Source organism: Diospyros lotus, chromosome 3 (assembly GCF_014633365.1).
Source record: "Diospyros lotus cultivar Yz01 chromosome 3, ASM1463336v1, whole genome shotgun sequence".
Taxonomy (NCBI): domain Eukaryota; kingdom Viridiplantae; phylum Streptophyta; class Magnoliopsida; order Ericales; family Ebenaceae; genus Diospyros; species Diospyros lotus.
This window is the reverse complement of record NC_068340.1, coordinates 30,272,362-30,294,836: the sequence shown is the minus strand read 5'-3', so window position 1 is coordinate 30,294,836 and position 22,475 is coordinate 30,272,362. Positions and strand designations below refer to the sequence as shown.

At 39.8% G+C, this 22,475-nt stretch overlaps 1 protein-coding gene across 2 annotated transcripts; it reads left to right on the top strand.

Moving 5' to 3' along the window:
• The first annotated feature begins 213 nt into the window (after nt 1-213).
• On the top strand, nt 214-22,379 carry LOC127797046 (transcription initiation factor IIA large subunit-like). Of its 2 annotated transcripts, none has more exons than XM_052329528.1 (11): nt 214-596; nt 819-989; nt 1,117-1,341; nt 1,529-1,586; nt 1,661-1,719; nt 2,626-2,745; nt 12,552-12,698; nt 21,409-21,472; nt 21,595-21,755; nt 21,834-21,917; nt 22,023-22,379. In XM_052329528.1, the coding sequence occupies exons 1-11, from the start codon at nt 474-476 to the stop codon at nt 22,044-22,046; spliced, it is 1,236 nt and encodes a 411-aa protein (XP_052185488.1). In that variant the 5' UTR covers nt 214-473; the 3' UTR covers nt 22,047-22,379. The 2 variants fall into 2 exon arrangements, with proteins under 2 accessions (XP_052185488.1, XP_052185487.1); XM_052329527.1 differs by having other exon boundaries at nt 1,105-1,341.
• Nucleotides 22,380-22,475: the final 96 nt, after the last annotated feature.

Below are 22,475 nucleotides of genomic sequence, written 5' to 3'. Positions count from 1 at the left end.
AAATTCAAAATTGTGGTCTGACCATTGATTGAGTCCGAGAGAGGAGATCCGGTCAGGGTCCGCCCCAGTTTGTCTCAAAAAAGTTCCCAACCCAAAGCGCGCTCCCAGACAATGCAACGGGACTTGCAGATCCTGACACGTGTCCCATCCACCAAAAAACGGATGCAAACCTATTTATATTCCACTCTTTATTTGCTTTTCTGGTCCGCCCCTTCTCTCTCTCTCTCTCTCTCTCTCTCTCTCTCCCTCCCCGTGCTGTTCTATGATTCTATCTCTTTACTCTCTCTCTCCGCTCTCTCATCACTTCACCACACCGCCAATCCAAGCCCCGATTCATCACTTTGTCTCTGCAAACGCATTTCAATCTTCAGCCTCCAGAATATATATACGATCTTTTATTCAATTAGTGTTCTTTGGTAACATCCCTCCCTGCCTACGCTTTGGAGGTAGACAGAGCTCTGGCGAATCACGAAATGGCGGGTTCTATGACGAGCACTGTCTACATCCACGTGATCGAAGACGTCATCAACAAGGTCCGAGACGAGTTCTTCAACAACGGCGGTCCCGGCGAGGGTGTGCTCAGCGAGCTTCAAGGAGTAATCTTTTCATTTCCTGCGCAAAATTTTCATGTTTCTTTTTCTATTCTTTTTCCGGTTATTTTGATTGCATTTTTAGTGTTTGGTTTCGAATCTTGTTTATATCTGGATTGGGATTTCTAGGTTCATGTATCGGTTTTAGGGTTTTGTTTTTTGTGATTATGGATCTGCCGTCGCGACTTGACTTTAACCCTAATTATCGATGTTCATGGGAATTAATAGATGTGGGAAATGAAAATGATGCTAGCTGGTGCTATATTGGCCCCAATAGATCGGTCCTCAGCAGCGAAGCAGACACCAGGGAGCGCTGCAGCCCCTGTTCATGATCTTAATGTGCCTTATGAAGGGACTGAAGAGTATGAAACTCCCACCGCTGAGATGCTATTTCCTCCAGTAAGTTTCACTTGTGTGGTTTCTGTCATGTTCAGTGCATGTATATGATAATTTATGATTCCATGATTTCCTTAAAAAAAAAAAAAAATCTACCTGAAGCTTTGATATGGATCAGACACCACTGCAGACTCCAATGCCGACACCCCTGCCTGGAACTGCTCAAACACCTCTGCCTGGAACTGCCCAGACACCACTTTCAGGAGCCGACCAGACACCACTTCCAGGAACCACGGATAGTTCAATGTATAACATTCCTACTGGCGGCACTCCCATTACGCCTAATGACTATGCTGCTGTAAACGATCATGGTGATGTCAAGGAGATGAAAGCTGGGAGGCCTAGCCCACATATGGTAGATACAATGAAATTTCCGATTAATACCTTCTGTGCAAGCTAGCTTCTGATTCATTTTATCCCCGTGACTTTTGTATTGTCTACGTATGAATTATACTTTCTCTGTGATTTATGGCTTAGTAGTGGCTAAGTTGTAACTTTGGCCCGAATTATCTGGGCAAGTCTTACTTTCTTGCTTTATGCAGCAACCACCCTCTGCTTGGATGAATCAAAGGCCTCCTTTAGGTGTTGATGTTAATGTTGGTGGGTATTTTGGTTAAATTTTTGTTATTTATATAGTCTATCATTTTTCATTAATTATTTCCATTGGTTGCTAGCTTATGTGGAAGGGCGAGAAGAGTTGGACAGGGGAACATCTCATCAACCCATGACACAGGTGATTATAAACTGTATTTGACATTGGGGTTTGCAAGACCATGTCTGAGTTTCTGGTTTTGTGGGCATTTGTGAATTAGGGAACTGACTTTATGAAGTATACAACACTCCTCCCCTGGCATTATTCATACGAATTTGGTTCTTGTGACAAGTTCTCAATTTTGTTTTACCAGAGAACTGGAAATATTGTACTAAAGGCACCTTGAAGGTATCTATTTAATGCATATTCTTTTTTCTGAAAAGAAGATGGCACAAGAGGAAGAAAATAAAAAAATCCTCAGTGTCAAGTGTCAACAGATTGAACAACGCTCATGAAGAGTGCCATGACTCTGGAATTTCATATTTGAAATTTCATTAGAGGTTAAACTGTGATTATAAATTAAACAAAATTTGGTGCTGTTTAACTGGTTTTCATTTTCACATTATGGTAACTATCACTAACTTTTTGTCTCTGATATGGGCAAGTTTCATTTCATAGAAAAACAAAAATTTACAAAATTGTTTACTAAAACTCCTGTCAGAACAAATATCACATGCCGTGAATTCCTATAATTTGATGCTTGGTTTTAATTGAAAAAAAGTAATAGATGTTACAAGCATGTTTTTCCTTCATGTCTTTTTCTGTTTGTTATGTTCACCTCTTGTTGAAGTGGAAATTGCGCTTATGTGTGCAGCTGTTTATCTCATATTCTCTCTATGGTTTTGATGCTTGGTTTTAATGGAAAAAAATAAGTAAAAATGTTACAAGCATGTTTTTCCTTCCTTTTCTATTTGTTATATCCGCTTCTTGTTGAAGTGGAATTGTGCTAATGGGTGTAACTGTCTGTCCCATATTCTCTCATCTTAAATTGGTTAGTTACCATTGCCAATCTATTTCATTATCTCTCTATTTTGGAGAAAAATTTAGGACTTCTTAATGATGTCATCTGGAAAGCGGAAACGTGAAGATTTTCCTTCACAGTATCGTGGCAGTGGATATATACCACAGCAGGATGGATCTGGAGATTCCATTTCTGATGATTTCCAGGTGAAATTCTTTCTTTTCTTGCATATACATGTTTCTTTGATATCATATCTTAGTTTGTTCACTTGATACCAAATATGTTCCTAGTACCTTCCTTGATACTGAAGAGTCTGTCTTTCCAAGAGTCTGGGCACTGTCCTTGAGCTACTGACTCCACTGATTGATAACCAGAAAACCTGTCTGTTAGTTATTGTGAAAAAAATGTGACTGCCCTTTTGATGCCTGTCATTTCCCCACTAATTTCTGTGATAGAATGTGAATAGTTTTCTGATTTTTGTCATTATTCACACTGGCATTCTACTGAAGTATTATTTTGTGAAAGTTTAAGCTTTGCAGTTGAAGAAGCATAGAGCAGTCTACAACAGTAAAAACCTCAGGCTAACTTAAACATGACCTAATTATTTATGCAGAATCTATGTAGATTACAATCATCCTTGACAAAGATAATCGAGAGCAATAAAAAATAAGTAATGTGGTCTGCAACTGAACAAGGACATAATATTCTAGAGAAAACTGAGGCCGTCATAAATGCTATGTGAGCCTAAGGTAGTTAGTATAACAAACTATCAAGACCCAAGAAACCGCATGGCTTCTTACAGGATCCAAGCCAAGAAGCAAAGTAATGAGCAGGAGAGGATATAATGCCAGAACCATATATGTTTGTAGAGAGAGGGAGGGAGGGACAACGAAGGAATGCAAAGTTTATTTGTAATGTCAGAGTGGCTCCTATAGAAATAAGATGGACATGATTAAGATGGTTTGGTCATGTAAGAAAAAGACCAATGGATGCTCTTGTGATGAGCGAAGATGGAATGGAATATATATCTAGCAAAATCAGTAGATGAAAACCAATGAAAACTTGATGTGAGACACTTAGGTATTATATGAAGTTACAAGAGCCTTATAGAAGATATGGCTATATAGATAGAAATGACTGCCGCTAGATTTCATGTAGCAGACCCCACATTGTTAAAGGCTTGATAAGTTGTTGTAAAGAAGTGCAATGGAGGAGGAGAGTGATAGGATACTAGATAGCAAGTTCAACAGCAATCAATATCAATGGTTTTCCAATAATTTGCAGCAAGGAAAATAAGAACAATAGGGCATTCGAGAGGCCCCAACTCTCCAACAATCTCCTACAAAATTCCACATCCCTCTCTCACTCTCTTTCCCTTATTTATACCCCATCCTACTCAGCATAACTATCTCTGGCAGCACATGCTGGTTTTTTACAACAAACCAGCTATTTCCCCTACTATCCTCCACTCATTTTACCTTCTAGCCCCTACTCCTTGTGTCGCCTTTGGTAGGTCCAATGGACCAGGGGCCTATCATTACCCCCCTTGCTCACTTTCACCTTGTCCTCAAGGTGGAAATTTAGAAATTGTTGCTGAAGAAGGTGAATTGGTTCCCATGTTGCTTCTAAAGGGGGCAGCCCCTTCCATTGAATTAAAACCTCCCTACCTTGTAGATTACTTCCTGCTCCCGATCGAACCCCCAGAACTGCCTCGGGTTCCACCAACAGCTCCAAATTTGCACTCAGCTGGCTGGGAACTTGCATACTAGCCCTCAACGCCCCTCTTGCCTCTCGTAATTGGGACACGTGAAAGACGGGGTGGATGTTGCAATGGGAGGGCAGTGTTAATTTGTAAGCAACCGGTCCTACCTCCTTTTTCACTTCAAATGGACCATAAAATCGAGGCGCCAATTTTTCGTTGGAGCGACCAGCCAGCGATTTTCTACGATATGGCCGTAATTTCAAATAAACCAAGTCCCCCACTTTGAAGTTTACCTGTCTTCTCTTCATGTCAGCACCTCGCTTCATTACTGATTGAGCCCTCAGCAATTGAATCTTCAAGTCATCCAAAATCTTATCCCGTTCAACTAATTGCCGCTCCACCATGGACACAGGCGTGGTACCTCTTTCAAACCTCACCAAGGCTGGAGGTTCTCTGCCATACACCACTTGAAAAGGGGTCGTCCTTGTAGCTGTGTGGTAGGATGTGTTGTACCATAGTTCAGCCCAAGGCAGCCACATGGACCAAGATTTCGGTTGAGAGGAAGCAAAACAATGCAAATATGTTTCCAAGGTCCGATTCAGTACCTCTGTTTGCCCATCAGTTTGTGGGTGATAGGCGGTGCTTCGATGTAGTTTAGTACCTTGGAGGCGGAACAATTCCTCCCAAAATCGGCTCATGAAAATTTTGTCCCTATCCGATACAATGGACCTTGGGAGGCCATGTAACCTTACTATCTCCTTAACAAAATTTCCAGCCACTTCCCCTGCAGTAAATGGATGTTTCAGCCCGATAAAGTGCCCATATTTACTTAGTCGATCTACTACAACCAATATTGAATCCATTTTGCCTGACCTAGGTAACCCCTCAATAAAGTCCATAGTTATATCTTCCCAAACTTAGTTAGGGATGGGGAGAGGTTGCAGCAATCCCCCAGGTGTTAAAGCTGAAAATTTGTTCTGTTGGCAAGTAGCACAATTACTCACATAGTTGTGAATGTCCTTCTTCATCCCTTGCCAATAAACACTAGCCGCCACTCGCTTGTAAGTCTTCAAGAACCCTGAATGCCCCCCGAGACTACCATCATGTCCCTCATGTAAAATCAATGGAATGAGAGATGACCCTTTCGGTATGTACAACCTCCCTTTGTATAGCAGTTGGCTGCCCATCCACTGAAAGTTGGGTTGGGAAGCAGGATCAATGTGTAGATCCTTGATAATTTGCTGCACCCTGACATCTGCTCCTACTTCACGGGCCAATTGATCCAGTTGGATTACTTGTGGGACTGTCAAAGCCATGAAGGTTGCTGTATGGTTGATGCGTGATAACCCATCAGCGGCTTTGTTCTCCAAACCCGGCCTATAATAAATCTCAAATTGAAATCCCATTAGTTTCACCATCCATCTCTGATATTCGGGGCTTACCAACCGCTGTTCCATCAAGTATTTGAGGCTCTTTTGGTCAGTCCAAACGTCAAATTTCCTTCCCAAAAGATAATGTCTCCATTTATGCACCGCAAAGACTATGGCCATCAATTCCCGCTCATAAACTGATTTTGTTCTCCCTAGTTGATTGAAAGCTTGACTGAAATAGGCAATGGGTCGATGATTCTGCATTAAAACAGCCCCCATGCCCTCCCCCGAAGTATCCGCCTCTACCACAAAAGGTTTATCAAAATCCGACAAAGCGAGCACGGGCAAGGAAACCATCTTCGCCTTAAGCTGTTGGAAAGCTTGCTCGGCTGCCACATCCCAATAGAAATTATTCTTCCTCAACCGTTCAGTTAAGGGCCTTGCCATCTTGCCATAGTCTTTCACAAAGCGCCGATAATACCCCGTGAGCCCCAAGAATCCTCTCAATTCCTTCATTGTTGTAGGAGTAGGCCACTCTTCCATCGCTTGCACCTTGGCGTGATCAGCTGATACACCATGTTGAGAAATGATGTGGCCTAAGTATTCAACCTCCGGCTGCCCGAACAAGCACTTTTTCCTGTTAGCAAGTAGCTGATTTTCTGCCAACACTTTTAAAACACAACGTAAGTGCTTTGTGTGTTGCTCTAAACTCTTACTATACACCAATATATCATAAAAAAAAACCAATACAAAGCGCCTTAAATACTCCCTGAAGATATCATTCATTAGTGATTGAAAGGTTGCGGGCGCATTTGTCAATCCGAACGGCATAACTAGGAACTCGTAGTGGCCCTCATGTGTCCGGAAAGCCGTTTTTGGAACATCTCCCTCCTTGACCCTAATCTGATGGTAACCAGATTTTAGATCCAGTTTGGAGAAAACCACAGCCCCATGCAGCTCGTCCAGCAACTCCTCAATCACAGGTATAGGGAATTTGTCGGGAATGGTGACCTTGTTCAAAGCCCTGTAGTCGACACAAAGCCGCCACCCTCCATCTTTCTTCTTAACCAACAACACCGGGCTAGAGAATGGACTGCAACTTGGCTGCACAATCCCAGCTCCCAACATCTTGCCCACCAGTTTTTCAATCTCATTTTTTTGCGTGTAAGGATAACGGTAAGGTCTCACATGCACGGGTGCTGTTCCTGGAATCAAGTTAATAGCATGGTCTCTTTTTCTGCATGGAGGCAGCCCTTCCAGATTGGAAAATACCCCTTCAAACTCTTCCAGCACTCCTTGCAACAACCTTGGGATTACCCTCTGCTTTTCTTCAAATTTTGCGATAATGGCTCCCAACTCCAGCAACATCCCCTCCCCACTTCCCTTAAAAGCTTTCAGATGGCCTTCAAAGACACCATGGTTTTACTTAAGCTTGGATCGCCCTGCAGTGTTACTGCCATACCCCCCGCTCGAAACTTCATTGTTAAAGTTTTCCAATCCACAACCATTTTCCCAACTGCGGCTAACCACTTCATTCCTAAGATAACATCCGAGCTACCCAGCTCTAAAGGCAAAAAATCCTCCACAATTTGTAGGTTTTGTAGGTGCAACTTCACCCCCTTGCACTGCCATTCCCGTCCCCATAATCACCCCATACTCGGTCGTTTCTGTTCTTGGCAGCCCCAACCGCTGCACCAACTCAGCTGCTATAAAATTATGTGTCGTTCCTCCATCAATGAGTACTACCACTGGCTGCCCTTCAATGTCACCTTGCAACTTCATGGTTTGTGGTGTTGTCAATCCCACAACTGAATTCATTGAGAGTTCAATGACCTCGCTGCCTTGCCCCGCTTCTTCTTCCCTCCCTTCCCTTGTTTCAGCCTCGACTACTTCCTCTTCCATCTCTTCATCATAAATCATCATAACTTGTAGCTCCCGGTTCTTACACCGGTGGCCAATAGAGTATTTCTCATCACATCGGAAACATAGACCCTTCTCTCTTTTAGATTTCCACTCAGCCTCGCTGAGTCGTTTAAAAGGAACATTGCTGCCACTCCCAGCCACTGGCAGCTTGTTGCTCGCCTGGCTAACAACTCTCGAATGAGGAGTCGGGCTTCTTGATTGTATGAGAGGGGGTCGAAGAACGTTGGTTATAGAATGGGTAGAGAAACTACCCCTTGCTGGCCCAAACGTCCTACTGCAGCTGAGCATGGCTGCATTCTTATCCTCGATACATTGAGCCGTCGACATGATCCGATCCAACCCCCTTGGTTGCAGTACCCTGATCTCAGCCCGTATTTCCGGCTTAAGGCCATTAATGAAATGGCCTTCCAGGAACGCCTCAGAAACTTCCGACATGGCACGGCCAAAGTCTCGAACATCAACCGGTAATCCTTGACAGTCCCTTCTTGTCGGAGAGCCAAGAACCTCTCCTCTAGTGACCTCTCTTGGGTTGGGCGGAATCAGTTGAGGATACCTTGCTTGAGCCCCTCCCAGCTGCGAATTCCCCTGCGCCTAGACTCCCACTGGAACCACGCGAGAGCCCCTGCCTCGAAGCACAACGTAGCGGACTCGATCTTCTCATCATCGGACAGTTGGTTGACCGTGAAGTACCTCTCAGCCCGAAAAATCCAGTCATCCGGATTGTCTCCCTCGAAGGTCGGCATCTCCAGCCGCTGACCTCTCCCGTCTTGCCTCCATCCGGCACTCGTGCCCCCCTCCATTCTTCGGTTCATGCCGACTCCCGGGGTCACTTCAGAATCTGGGGTAAACTCCGTTGGCCATTCGCCCCCATGGGTCTTCGCTTTCCTCTCTCGTTCCTGTTCATCCCATCTTGTTCGCATGATGGTGAACTGTTCGAGCATCTCCGCGACATTCCGGTCTATGGCTTGAATCTCTCCCCTCAACGTATCGACCTTCTCCTCCAGGTCCCCCACTCTCTCGCTCAAGTTTACCATGGTGATCGGCAACTGCTCTGATACCAAATTGATAGGATACTAGATAGCAAGTTCAACAGCAATCAATATCAATGGTTTTCCAATAATTTGCAGCAAGGAAAATAAGAACAATAGGGCATTCGAGAGGCCCCAACTCTCCAACAATCTCCTACAAAATTCCACACCCCTCTCTCACTCTCTTTCCCTTATTTATACTCCCATCCTACTCAGCATAATTGCCTCTGGCAGCACATGCTGGTTTGTTACAATAAACCAGCTATTTCCCCTACTATCCTCCACCCATTTTACCTTCTAGCCCCTGCTCCTTGTGCCGCCTTTGGTAGGTCCAATGGACCAGGGGCCTATCAGAGAGAAATAGAGACAAGTAGAAAAGAAGGGTAAGGGAACAGCCACCAAGAGTTTCCAGTTTACAGAAAATACACCCTCCCTCTTTTCAAACTAGGTTTTTCAAATGAAAATGCTAAACTTTGTACTTTTGCATAGATGTTGAGATAGATCCATACTTTGTTCTGATGTTGTACGAAGAGTGCTAATTCTTTTATAATTATTTATCCAAGAAATTTAGAGGATTTGAAATATTATGTTTTAATTTTATTTCCTTCTTTAATTTGTTTTCTAGTTTCGCACATTATGTAAGTATAAATTCACTTCTAACATTGAACCCCCTTTAAATTATTGTTGTTTTATTTAGTTTCTTTTTATTTTATTATTGTATTATTTCAAGCCTATTTATTGCTATTATTATATGTATATATATATTTTGTTTTGTATTACTTCCCTGTTTCAGATTTTATTCATAAATATATCTGTTTCCACTCCCCATTCAAGTCAAAGCAACTTGTCCATAGTGTCATGCACCTAATGTTTGTAAGGGTTTATTGGTATTTTACAGCAGTTGTACTTTGACTAGCTGCTCATAGTTGTACTTTGAACTTTGTATTGGCTGCTTTGTTGGTGCCAAACTTAACTGCCTGGATTAGTATATAAACCTAATCCAGCTGAATGCAAAGGATTGAAGCATTTTTCCAAAGAAATTATCCGTCTCTCTCTCTCTCGTTTACTTCTGTTCTCTCTCTCCTTAACTGAATCCTTCTCACATTTCTCCCTAAGTTCTGCATTAATTCTCTCAATCAGCGGAGAATTAACCTTGTCAGATCCGAGAACCTGACATTTTGGTATCAGAGCTACTCCTAGGCCACCGAATTCAGTTTCTTGTGCAATTCCGCCATGACTGATGGAACTCGCACGAAGTAGTTCGAAGCTCAGTTGCAGCAGGTGAATGCAACAGTTTTGAATATAAAAAACTCCTTAACTGAATCCTTCTCACATTTCTCCCTAAGTTCTGCACTAATTCTCTCAATCAGCTGAGAATTAACCTTGTCAGATCTGAGAACCTGACATTTTGGTATCAGAGCTACTCCTAGGCCACCGAATTCAGTTTCTTGTGCAATTCCACCATGACTGATGGAACTCGCATGAAGTAGTTCGAAGTTCAGTTGCAGCAGGTGAATGCAACAGTTTTGGATCTGCAGGCTTGTGTTGATTCTCTGGAAGCAGGATCCAACAGAAATCACGATGCGATCCTCTCATTGGATAGGAAGTTTGAAATGTCTATGGACGGTTTAGCAATAAGGCTGGATATATTTATGTTAATGTTCTCTAAACTGACTCAGGTAAGTCTTCCTTCTGATTTTCCTCCTAAAGAAAGATCTGATCCACTCCTACCAGGAAATGGATAAATTCATAGCTTCTGAATTTGAAATAGAGCCTGCTGTGGTCGGTGAGAATGTGGTTGAAAGAGCAGTTGAAAGGAGGCAGGAGGTACAGGCTGCATCTAATCAGCCTTACTTTCCATTGCCTAAGTTAGAAATTCTATTGTTTGACTGTCGAAACCCTAGTTGGTGGGTTGGGCAATGTAAGAAATTTTTTACTCTGTATAACATACCAAATCAGCAGCAATGTTCCAAAACGCGCTAGGCGCTAGTCGGGCGCCAGGTTGGGGCCTAGCGCCTAGGCAACATCTAGAAAAACTGCTTTTTTTTTTTTTACTTTATGATGTAATTTGATGTTATTTTCAATTAAATCAAAGTTGAAAAGTATCAATAATGCAACATAAACCAATAATACAACAATAATGGAATGACAAGTGAAATATGGAATTAAGCATGAGAAAATAAATTGTTGTAGATCAGTTCTAGGTTCAATAAGACAAAAGCAACAATAATGCAACAATATCTAACTACCTAATTGGATTTCTTCCTCTCCATATTCTTCCAACACATGATCTTCATCAGACTCAAAATCAAATTCATTGAGCTCTTGTTCATCTTCTGGTTGAAAATCATCTTCATGAAGCTCTCTTATCCTAGAACTTCTTCGAGGTTGAAGCATCTCGTCTGCTCCGGATGCTTCACCAACCATTTCCCAAGTGAGTCTCGTACCAGGCTCAATTTCTTCATCATCTCCTCCTTCAACGATCCATCCTTGTGCATTACTAACATCACTAGCAAGTAGCACATCAACATTCCTTTCCTTCTCCCTTTTTTTGCTTGTTCATCAATTTCGCATTAAATTGGACAAAGACTAAATTATTCAATCGATTCACATCCAGTCTATTTCTTTTCTTCGTATGTATCTACATAAATAAAATAAAAACAATATCAATATAAATGATAGAGATAATGAAATTAAAATATTAAAAACGTTTTAAAATATACACTAACCCCTTCAAAAGTGCTCTAATTTCTTTCACAACCAGATGAACTACTAGTTAGCGAGAGGATCCTTCTCGCCATTCGTTGCAAGTTTGGAGTTTGATTTCCATAAGTCATCCACCATGTAACTATATAGGTCAAATAAGTATAAAGTAAATAAACTTGTACACAATAGAAAGTTAGAAACTAAGAAAATGATTAAAGAAATTTTATATATGGATTATAATTGTCATTATTTTTTGCACACCCTTGAGTTGCCCACGATTTTCCAAAAGCTCCCTCTTTACGAGTATATTTTGGTAACTCAATATTTACAACATGACCTTGCAATTCACCATCGGCATCATGAAACATCTCCACACAGTTAAAAAATCCATCCATGACTTCATGATCAAATTGTATATCCATATCCTTAAAAAAGTAGTAGGCAAAAAAGGGGACTCTTGTATTTTTGCCTGTTAACTCAAAAGCACCCTTCAAACAGTATGAGGAAATCTCCTCTATTGTCTATTTTTAGTTGGCGTCCAAATAATTATTGATTATCTTTTTGATTTGGAAGACATTTTCAATTTTTGTAAGCTTTGGTATCAGCATGGTTGCATTCTCTTCTACAGAGTGATCCTCTTGTATTGGCATCTATTAGGTTTTTAACTGAATTTTTGACTTAGCGTGTAGCGCGTGTGTGAAAAAAACACACTAAATAAACCCTTGAAAGAACAAATTTCAATGGGCGAAGCTTGGCTTTCAAAAAGACACAAAAACAAGACTGTTTTGCTAAGAAAACCCAAATAGGTTGCTATAATTGTATTGAGAAAACTTGATTACAACCCCTAACTTCTAGGTATATTTATAGTGTTTGGTTAATCCAAATTCATCTAATATTTGTAAATAAAATTCAACTAGAATCCTAATAAAAATAAATCCTAAGTAAAAGTCAACTAGAATCCTAATAGAAATAAATTCTAAATAAAATTCAACTAGAATTCTAATAAAAACAAAACACTAATCAAACATGAAGTAAAATCCTGAATTAAGTAGAAACATGAAGTAGAATCGTAAATCAAGTAGAACTCTAAAACACATGAAGTATTAAAATATTGTTTGCTACTGTTTCGGCGCTACTTTTCCGGTTTGGTCGGGTCGGCCTTAGGTCGGGTCTTGATTGGTGATTGCATCAATTTTGCATAACCTTCTGTACATTTTATGGGAAATTTTAACCATCTTGTTGTCTCTCAGGTGGGAAATTTTAACCATCTTGTTGTCTCTCAGGTTACTCAAGGAGAAAATATTGTTCATGATGTTGCTGGTGCTGCAAACCAGAAGGTGTACACACAAGGGGCGAGGTTGCCTTCAAGGATTTCCCAACTGGATGGACCAATAACTGATCCTTATGATGATGTGCTTTCTACGCCTAATGTAAGATGTTTGCTTGTATCCTTTTAAAGCATTTATGTGATAAATGAGATAATTTGATTGGGAGCTTTTCCACTAGTATGTTTGCATATCATGCAGTCATATTCCAATATCTAAGGTCTTGATATTTGATATATATGCCATATGCATTTTTCTGCTGCTATGCCTCTTGCCTTCTCTGGTTTATGTAACTGGTTAATGTTAGTGGCCCATCGATGGAATGCCATGAATCCAACTGCTGCTATCAACTACATTTGATTTCCCTGATAAATCTGAAGAATGAAAAATGTAACTTCTTTAAGAAATGAAATGTTGAAATATGAGTTTGTTTGGTGAATCTTAGTTGGTAGTTATCATGCACTAGTGTCCTCATAGATTATTTGAGTGTTATATTTAAACCTTTGGCAGATGTTGAAAGGTTCAAGTTCGGGATGGTAAATGGCATGTATGGAAGACAATTTTCCTTTGGACACCAGGAATAAAATTTCTTATTCATGTAGCAGGAGGGAATAGAGATTGTTCACTTATCTGTGGAGTGGCATTTCAATGTTTATGTGCCTGTATGTGGTTTAACTTGGTTGAATTTTCTGATTGTTGAAGGATTTATGTTTTATTTATTTCTGAAAGAAAAGAAAAGATGGTGGCCCTGAAAGACTAGCAGCTTGAATCCATAGTTATAGATTTTATTATGTACCAGTTAAAACCCAGTATAAAGTCTCCCATTTTCTGTTCTAGTTAAAATGCCTTGGTAGTAGTGGTACAGTTGTACCATTGGTTCCAAATCTCAACACCAATAGGATGCAGGCATGACCCTGTACAAGCCTAAGAGTTTATAAGTTATAACACTAGGACACAGTCCCCAGTGTTTCAGGATATATTTATATATATTATAGTTTTGTAATGTGAATGTATTATATACTATTATATATTGTAAATTATCATCTTCTATGGTCTTGGGTGCATGCACCTGTGCACTGCTAATAAGTTCTAATAATCTCAATTAATGTACAAGCACTTGCAGTTCTAACCCGATCTTCATGTGTAATTTAATAGTTATTTTGCTAAATAACCCTTAGCTGTGTCAGAGTTAGGTTGGACTGTGGGACTGATGGTGCTATTGGTGGAGGAAGTTGGGGTTTTATTTGGGGAGAAGGGAAGAGTGCATTCTTCTTGTGCTCCTGAAGAGAGATTTGATCAGTTGAGGGGCAATGGTGATTAGGGCCCTTTGTGATCCCAGATGAAGAATTGGTCTTACTTTTGAGATTGGAGGTTGGTTCATCCTTTCAAGGAAGGGTGGAAGTGGTGCAGGCAGTGGGAGTAAATGATTATTGCAGTTTTAGTTGCTCACAAAGAGAGTGGAGTAGTCTTTCAATTTGACATAGGGAAGAGGCTTGAGCTTGCCACGGGATTATATGTAGGAATATAGCTTACTAGGACTGCATAGAGGTGGTGGGGCTGTTTTGGGTTTGGGGCTAACTAAGAAGCTCGGCCACTTGGATATGACAATGACAGTATGGCATGAACGCACAAATATGAAGGTTTTGAAAAACTTTGAAAAAGTTATGGCAGAAACTTGCCAATAGATAAATGTAATACATTTTAAAATAGCAGCTTCTTTTTTTGGTAGTACTTTTTTTTTTTGTTTTCATTTTTTGTTTTCTAAGTACATATATAATTTATTAATACCAAATGATAAGAAATCATTTCACATTCTGCATAATAGAAAAAAAAGTATGAACAAAAATTGCTTATATATACTTTAAAAAGATCTTATAAATAAATTTAAAGATTTGATTTTCAAAATTCTTGAAATGTTTTACAAGGGTATGGACAGATTGATATACTTCTAATTGTTGTTTGTTGATCTTTTAACTTTGTTTGTTTGTACTTGTTCTGTGGCTCTAATTTGTTTTAAGTAATAAACATGTCCTTTCCACATGGGTGCTTCAGTCTTCAGAGGGTGATTTGAGGAGTCTGTAGTTGAAGAAAAATTAAGAAACAATAGGAAAATTGTTGATCAGTTTGAGACATATTTAGAATCTTATGCCTAGTGTGTTAACTAATTTATAAATTTTCATGCTTCTTAGAAGCTGTTTATGGGTCAAATAATGGTTTAGGTGCAGTTAACCTTTTGACTGGTGGGTCCTTTGGTATTCTCTGTTGTTTGTGATTCAACCTGAATTGTCAGTGGGGTTGGGATTGTGAATCCCTTTTGACTGGTGGGTCCTTTTTCTTGATGGTAAGGAAGCTAAAGCTCTGATTAGGTAATGCAGAAAATTAAGAAATTAGTACATTTATGGTGCACCCATGAAGGGTTGTCATTAGGAGACTTCAAGGTTGTTGAAAAAAATTGTGTTGGTGATGGGTGGAAAGCTAGTGATCAACATAGAATTCTTAGAAGGTTAGGAAGGAGAGGGAGCTCCAAAAGTTGGAGTGTGGTTAATCATGAAAAAGGGGATGGCAGTCTCAGCGTGGTGCTGTGCTGTAATTTTTCTATCAATATCCACTTGGGACCCAAGGAGTATTGATAGCCTACATAAGATGATGATGGTTAAATCCATGTTGAGAGAGTAGAGGATGGTTTGTCATGCTTAAGGAACGCTAAGATTGAGCATGTTCCCTGGATGTTGTATTGTTGTTAGTGGTTTGTTGGGTGAAATAGGCTATTCTTGGAGCTTTAGTGATAGGATATTTTGATATGTTCTCTATTTTGGTTTTAAAAATAAAATTTATATTAGGTTTTATCTTTTGTTGTTTTGATTTATCATAGTTGTTTAGATGATAGAATTATATTTGATTTAGAGATTAGAATTATATTTTGATTAGTTTTCTTTTATTCAGCTTTGGATGATTGAATAGTATAAATTCTTGTTCTTGGCTTCTTCTCCTCTAACTTTTTCTTCTTCTCTTCTTCTTCGTAATATCTTCTCTTTCTTTCCTACTTTCTGCTATTTTTTTGTTACTGCCCTGCATCAAGTTTGGTATTAGAGCAAAACTCGGTTATCAATGTTCACCAAATTCCATCACTGAACCGCATCAAGTTCTACATCACTGAACCATCATCTCATCAGTGTGCAGCAATGGCCACACAACAACACTCCCTCATCAAGAGTCAGAGTTTATCAAAGCCATCATCACCATAGGAATGATAATGAATCACAATCCTCATTGCTAAGCCATCAAGTCATGGAAGCAACAAGTTTATCTTACATTGAGTGAGTTGGTGATGACAACTATACTCGAGTACTAGTGACACTAGTCCAGATTCACAAAACCTGAGGGCAAGTTTTTCTTCCACCTGGGGAGAATGATAGGGATATTTTGATATGTTTTCTATTTTGATTTTAAAAATAAATTTATATTAGGTTTTATGTTGTATTGTTTTGATTTTTCATAGTTGTTTAGATAGAATTATATTTGATTTAGGGATTAGATAGGGTTATATTTGATATAGAGCCTAGAATTATGTTTTGATTAGTTATCTTTTAGATAGGTTTATCTTTTCATTGCCTATGAGGGCACATAATATAATATTTTATTCAGCTCTGGATGATTGAATAATATGATCTCTCTCTCTTGGTTTGTCTCTTCTTCTTGGCTTCTTCTCTACTCTAGCTTTTTCTTCTCCTCCTCTTGTTAATAATATCTTCTCTTTCTTTCCTATTTTCTGCAATTTTTTGTTAACTGTCAGGGGTGTAAGGCCTCCAAGTGAGGTTGATAGGATAAGTATTTGGGAGGAGCTATCTTTGGTTAATGTTAGTTGAAGTTGCATTTGTCATTTGGGGATGGCTTCAATTTTAATAGGTTACTCCTTTATGGCAGTTTTCTTCACATTCTATTGTTGCTTATAGAAAGAGAGAAGGTATATTAGGGAACCCCTGGATATGAGTTTCTCTACAAAGATGGCAGTTTAAGTATAACTCAGACCTATCAGAAGATAAATATGATTCCCATTTCATCTGGTGTCTGGCTAAACCAAATCTTGTCTTGACAGGTTGAAAGAGGCAAGCATGAATATGTCAGGGCCCATTGTTGCAAACTGTCATGTACCTAGGGTTTAGCCTAGGGTTTGGATTGGAAATTGGGAGAATCTGAGGGAATTAGGACCAAGAATATAAAGGATTGGAGAGAGAATTGGACAGAAAGAGGGAGATAATGGACAGAAATGAGGGAGAGTTGCAGACAGAACAGAGAAAGGGAGAGATTAGAGAGAAATAAGAGGGATCGGGAGAGAGATCAGAGGAAAATTGAGAGAGAATTGATTAGAGGGAAATGAGTGAATTCAATTATCATTCAAAACATATCCCACAAACAGTCTTTAGTAGCTTTATATATCTACTCGACCGAAAATAACAAACTAACAGAAAAATACAATTGGTGGAAAATACAAGTAAAATGTAAAATAGGCTAATTACTTTTTTTTTTTTTTGTAAATAGGCTAATAACTATTTTAGCCCTAGTAAAACCCTTGGGTCTTGACATTTCCCCTGCCTTAAAATATTTTTTGTCCCCAAAAATGCCAAACCTCCATGGCTTCCAATATGCTTTTTCCTTCTCTTCCACAACTTGGATGGAGAAATTTTGAAAAACCTCTGTATGTATAACAAATTTGCAGTAGCTCTCATGTACACCTCAACTAAAACACAACCAAAATCAATCACTCTCCGTTGGTCATAGTGAGCAACTGAGACCTGCAGACTGTTGTTCTTACCAACTTTCCCCCTCATAGCTCCTTCGATGTGGGTTGGTTTGAGTCCAGAGGATTACCTAACTGTGACCCCAACTTCCTTCAATGTTTCGTCACCATCTAGTGAAATTAAGGATGACAAACATGCATCCTTGGCTGCAATTATTGAATTCTGGACTGACCAACTGCAATTCTCATTTGCAAAAATATCTGCAATAACCTTTAAATGCAACAATGGAGAAATGTGGACTCGCCTTAGATACTCAAACAAAAGTTGTCTGAGAGTGTCAGATCTAGGAGTTGCTACAACACAAAATCCAGTCCTCAATCCCTCGTTCAATTGAGGTGGCAGAAATCCTAATTGGCCAACTAGAGTATGAACAAACAAAGCAGCAACAACTTTGTTCCCCACAGAAAAACTTTTGACTTCTACAGCTATCTTTCTTAGCTTTCCTCCAGCTACAACTGGTCTCCAAAATTCCTCACAACCTTGAAGTTGCTGTCTCCAAAATTCCTTACAACTTTGAATCTACTTTTTATGGAAAGAATTCCCGCTAGGATCATAACTCTCAAGAGACTTCACCAGGTTGCTACTAGGACATGCCTTGATTAATTGTAGTTTTAGAGGTTGAGAAATCGAGGTTCTTATACTCCAAATTCTGTCACATGGAACAAGCATGGCGTCCAACTGTCTTCCGGTCTCCATGTTATGACTCAAAGAGAAATCAGCATATCTTTTTTCAGCGAATATGTTCTGCTCCCCTGAGACACCTGCTTTAGTTACCTTGGTTACAACCAGCATCAAAAACTGGTCTGCACCTTCTGCAATTTGGCTTGCATCTTTTGAAGTAGTTGCAATACTGTCATACTGTTCAGGGTCCGGATCTTCCATGTCAGCAGTAGGATATCCTCCTGCTGTAGCTGTCTTAACTTTCTTATTGCTTGTTTTAACCAAAGCTAAGGAATCCTGAACTTCTCCCAAAACCATATATTGGACTAGGCACCAGGGGTAATGCAAGGGACTTTGCTTCCTCAATCAATCCATCCAATAATCCTTCATCTTTCTCTTGCCAGCTCTCATTAGGTACATCTTGATGTATTAGCTCTTCGCCTGGTTGCGTAACAATTGTAACCAAATTCTTGTTAACTGGATTCTCCTTCAATGGAGTTTCTATAATATTTGCAATAGGCAAACTGCCCTCCTCTGCAGCATTAATTGCCAATATATCTCCATCCACATCAACTCCATCATCTGGATCAACCTTCTCCCATGGTGTCGCAATGACTATTCCTACAACTGCCATTCCTGTCCGGACATCTTGATTGCATAGGAAGAGATGAGCAAGTTTCACAGGTTCCTCAATGGCTGAAAAAGGGCCTCCATCACAACTTTCATCCCCAATATGATTTATAGATGAAATATCTTATGAATCAATATTCCTATCCGGGATATCAGATGCATGAAAGCTATCCTCCTTGCAGTTCTCATCTCCAATCTGATTTATAGCTTGCATATCCACAAAATCATCAGCTTCCTGCAATTGTAAAATGTGACCTACACGGATCCCTTTGTCTAATCTCTCTCCATCTCCGAAATCTTGAGTTACCGTTGACTAGTTCTAATCTCTCTCCATCTCCGAAATCTTGAGTTACCATTGACTAGTTCGCTTCAGTTCGTTCCTTAGATTCCTGTAAATCAGAATCTTGCGAGAGGACTCCCGCACCAACTTCCTCAGCATTTGACTGATTTTCCAGTCAGAACTTCCTGATCCAATGTAGGTAATTTAGCAACATCTTTTTCTTTCTGTTCATTGGAATATTCCAGAGGCTCACTCTCAACAATTTCCTCCTCCAAGAGTTCTTTGTTACAGTCATTCAATCCTGATGATTGATTGTCTGAATCAATCATCTCTTGATTAGAACTTCCAAGATAGTCACCTGAAACATCTCTTCCCGACTTATCCAATAATTCAACTAGAATACTAATCTGATATATCTTAGACTACATCATCGCAAATTCCTTGCATATCTGTCTAAGTGTACTTTCAAACTTCTTTTCCCATGTTCCATGATTCTGGCTGGTTGCCTCATGATTTCTATTGTATCCAACTGAAACTGAAACTGAAACTGAAACTGTAGCATTCTTCTGCTGCAGTTGGAACTAGAATTGTTTCATGCGTGCGCTGTCAACCATGGCAGGAATCTCACGAGAAGGACAAGTCGAAGGCCTAGGAGCTGCTTGATAGCCTCCTATGACTCAATCAGTTCTGTTACGGCCTGCAGAGTTTGCCTCTGAACTGATTCTAGTCCAGTCGAACCTGAATCTAATTTTCTGTAGACTTAATTTGCTTGTTTGAAATTGCTCCCAGGGGTTGCTTAGATCTAACCTCAGCAAATCCAGAATCTGCCTTTGTCAACCATCGGAATTGAGGAATCAACAACTTGATAATCACCTCTAGCACAACTTCACTGAATTGCTTGCTAGGAATCACCTATCAACAGTTGAACCTTGATTGGCTACTAAAATTACCAGAATGACAGCTGCAAGTCAGCCGACTCTGATTCTGCCTTCCAAAATTGCCTGGATTAGCTCTTAGGAGTCGTCGGAATCACAACCAATAAGCATGTGCCAATGGACTATAGTGACCAAACCTAGATCAGCTCCAAATTTGCCTCCAATAATCGCCTAATCCAGTTGCTCAATTGCACCTCCAAAATCCAAGCCTAACCGTTAAGAAATTGTCAAAATCACAAACGGAACTGCCAGACCTGCCTCGCCTTCAAAATTCAACCTGGATCAGCATCGGACATTGACTAGCAAGAGAAGTCGAGGGAGTCCGCCTAAATCTATTGACTCGCCTGCTTCTACCATTTCCCTTACTTGCCTGCAAATTTCAAGCCTCAGTTATTAGCCGACAATCGACCTCCATGCGTTGGGATCAATTTTCGAGAATAAACCATTTCCTATACTCGAATCAAATTCCAAGTCTCTACTATCAAGTCGATTCGGAATTCACTGTGTTGGAAATCAACAGCGTCGGAATGCAACATCCTAGATCCAGCAGAAATTAATCAACAGAGAAATCGTTGGACATTAACAGCCGAGGAACATTTGCTGTGTCGCTTTCCAATTCAAATCAGAATCACAGCCAATGATTAACTGCTCTGATACCAATTTGTCATGTACCTAGGGTTGAGCCTAGGGTTTTGATTGGAAATTGGGAGAATCTGAGGGAATTAGGACCAAGAACAGAAAGGATTGGAGGGAGAATTGGACAGAAATGAGGGAGTAGCAGACAGAACAGAAAAAGGGAGAGATTAGAGAGAACTAAGAGGGATCAGGAGAGAGATCAGAGAGAAATTGAGAGAGAATTGATGAGAGGGAATGAGTGAATTCAATTATCATTCAAAACATATCCCACAAACAGTCTTCAATAGCTTTAGCTTTATATAGCTACTCGACAGAAAATAACAAACTAACAGAAAAATACAACTGGAGGAAAATACAAGTAAAATGTAAAATAGGCTAATTATTATTTTAGCCCTAGTAAAACCCTTGGGTCCTGACACAAACCAAAAATGCATGTATTAGCATTCACCTCGTAGAAAATAATCAATTTCACCGCTAAAGATACTGATATACATGTGAAACATGAGTTTGGACGTGTGACAACTAGTATTGAGGGCCTAGCACTCTTTTCCTTTTCTACTTTACTTTTTGGTCCCAAGTCAATACTCTGGTTCTCTATCTAGTTGGAGGAATGAACTTGAAATTTCAGCTTTAATGTTTGACACCATTTAACAGTGATTGGCTGAAAGACCTGTGAATTTAGTGTTTGGATGTGATGAAGCTCTGAGGCATGTTTCTACAATCCAACTTTAGGAATGTTGCTAAAGATTGTATGGTCTTTTGTTATATTGCTAAGTTGAGTTTTAATTATGAGTGATCTAGCCCTACTATGTTCCAATGCCATATTAAGCTGTTATTGCTTTTGTGAACTGACTGGCTTTCTTCTTGTGATGAAGATATACAACTACCAAGGAGTTGTCAATGAAGACTACAATATAGCTAGTACACCAGCACCAAATGGTAAGCCCATGATAGTTTTCCCTTTTTATTTCTTTTCTTTTGACTTGATAAGCTGGATCTGCTATAGCCTATAGGTTTTTTATCCAGTTGATGTTGGAACTAATGTCATCTGCATCTTTTAGATCAAGTTAGCACTCCTGCTGTTGTTGCCCAGAACAATGATGTTGCTGATGATGACGAGGAGGAGCCCTTGAATGAAAATGATGACGATGATGATTTGGATGATGTTGACCAGGGAGAGGAACTGAGCACTCAGCATTTAGTTTTGGCTCAATTTGACAAGGTATTCCTCTTTCTTCTTCTTCAAAAATCTAGTAATGTTAATAAATTTCCATAATAACATGATGGATTTGGGTGGTAGGTTACTCGGACCAAGAGCAGGTGGAAATGCACTCTAAAGGACGGCATCATGCACATAAACAATAAAGACATTCTCTTTAATAAGGTGTGCGAATATAGGTGGCATTATTTCACGGCCTTGGTTCTATTACACACACACATACTTTAATCCTTGCCTTTGTTTATGATGCTACTTTTACTTATTATGCAGGCAACCGGAGAATTTGATTTCTAATTTTGTAATAAAAGATCATATATTAGCTGACAAAATAGTCGGTTGCTATCCGGGGGCACATCTGGATTTTTGGTTGGTTTCAAGTAATTTTGGTAGAACAATTGTATTGGAAGTAAGAGAACGAGGTGCTGCTGCTGCTGGTATGGTTGCATTGGAGGCAGGGTGTGGTCGATCGGCCAGTTTAGTAGTAGTTTGTACATAGAAGGGAGAGCCTGGAACTAGATGGAGATGGCTTGGCTGCTGCTGCTGCTGCTACTATAGTTTTCCCGCACTCCCTTCCCTTTTGCAGCAGTTGGTGGAATGTGTAATTCCATTGACGTTACACTTTTGCGACATCCTTGTTTTTCTGGCCTGTTGCATTCCATAGTGGCATATTTTCCATAGAACATAAAAAAAGAAAAGCCAATTGCGATTAAATGAAGTTTTATT

What these genes read in the sequence shown, in the direction of transcription:
- LOC127797046 (XM_052329527.1), top strand. Translation starts at nt 474, where the DNA reads ATGGCGGGTTCTATGACGAGCACTGTCTACATCCACGTGATCGAAGAC. An exon ending in GGAGGCCTAGCCCACATATG is followed by an intron (nt 1,342 to 1,528) that starts GTAGATACAATG and finishes TGCTTTATGCAG; the next exon opens with CAACCACCCTCTGCTTGGAT. An exon ending in TAGTACACCAGCACCAAATG is followed by an intron (nt 21,473 to 21,594) that starts GTAAGCCCATGA and finishes TGCATCTTTTAG; the next exon opens with ATCAAGTTAGCACTCCTGCT.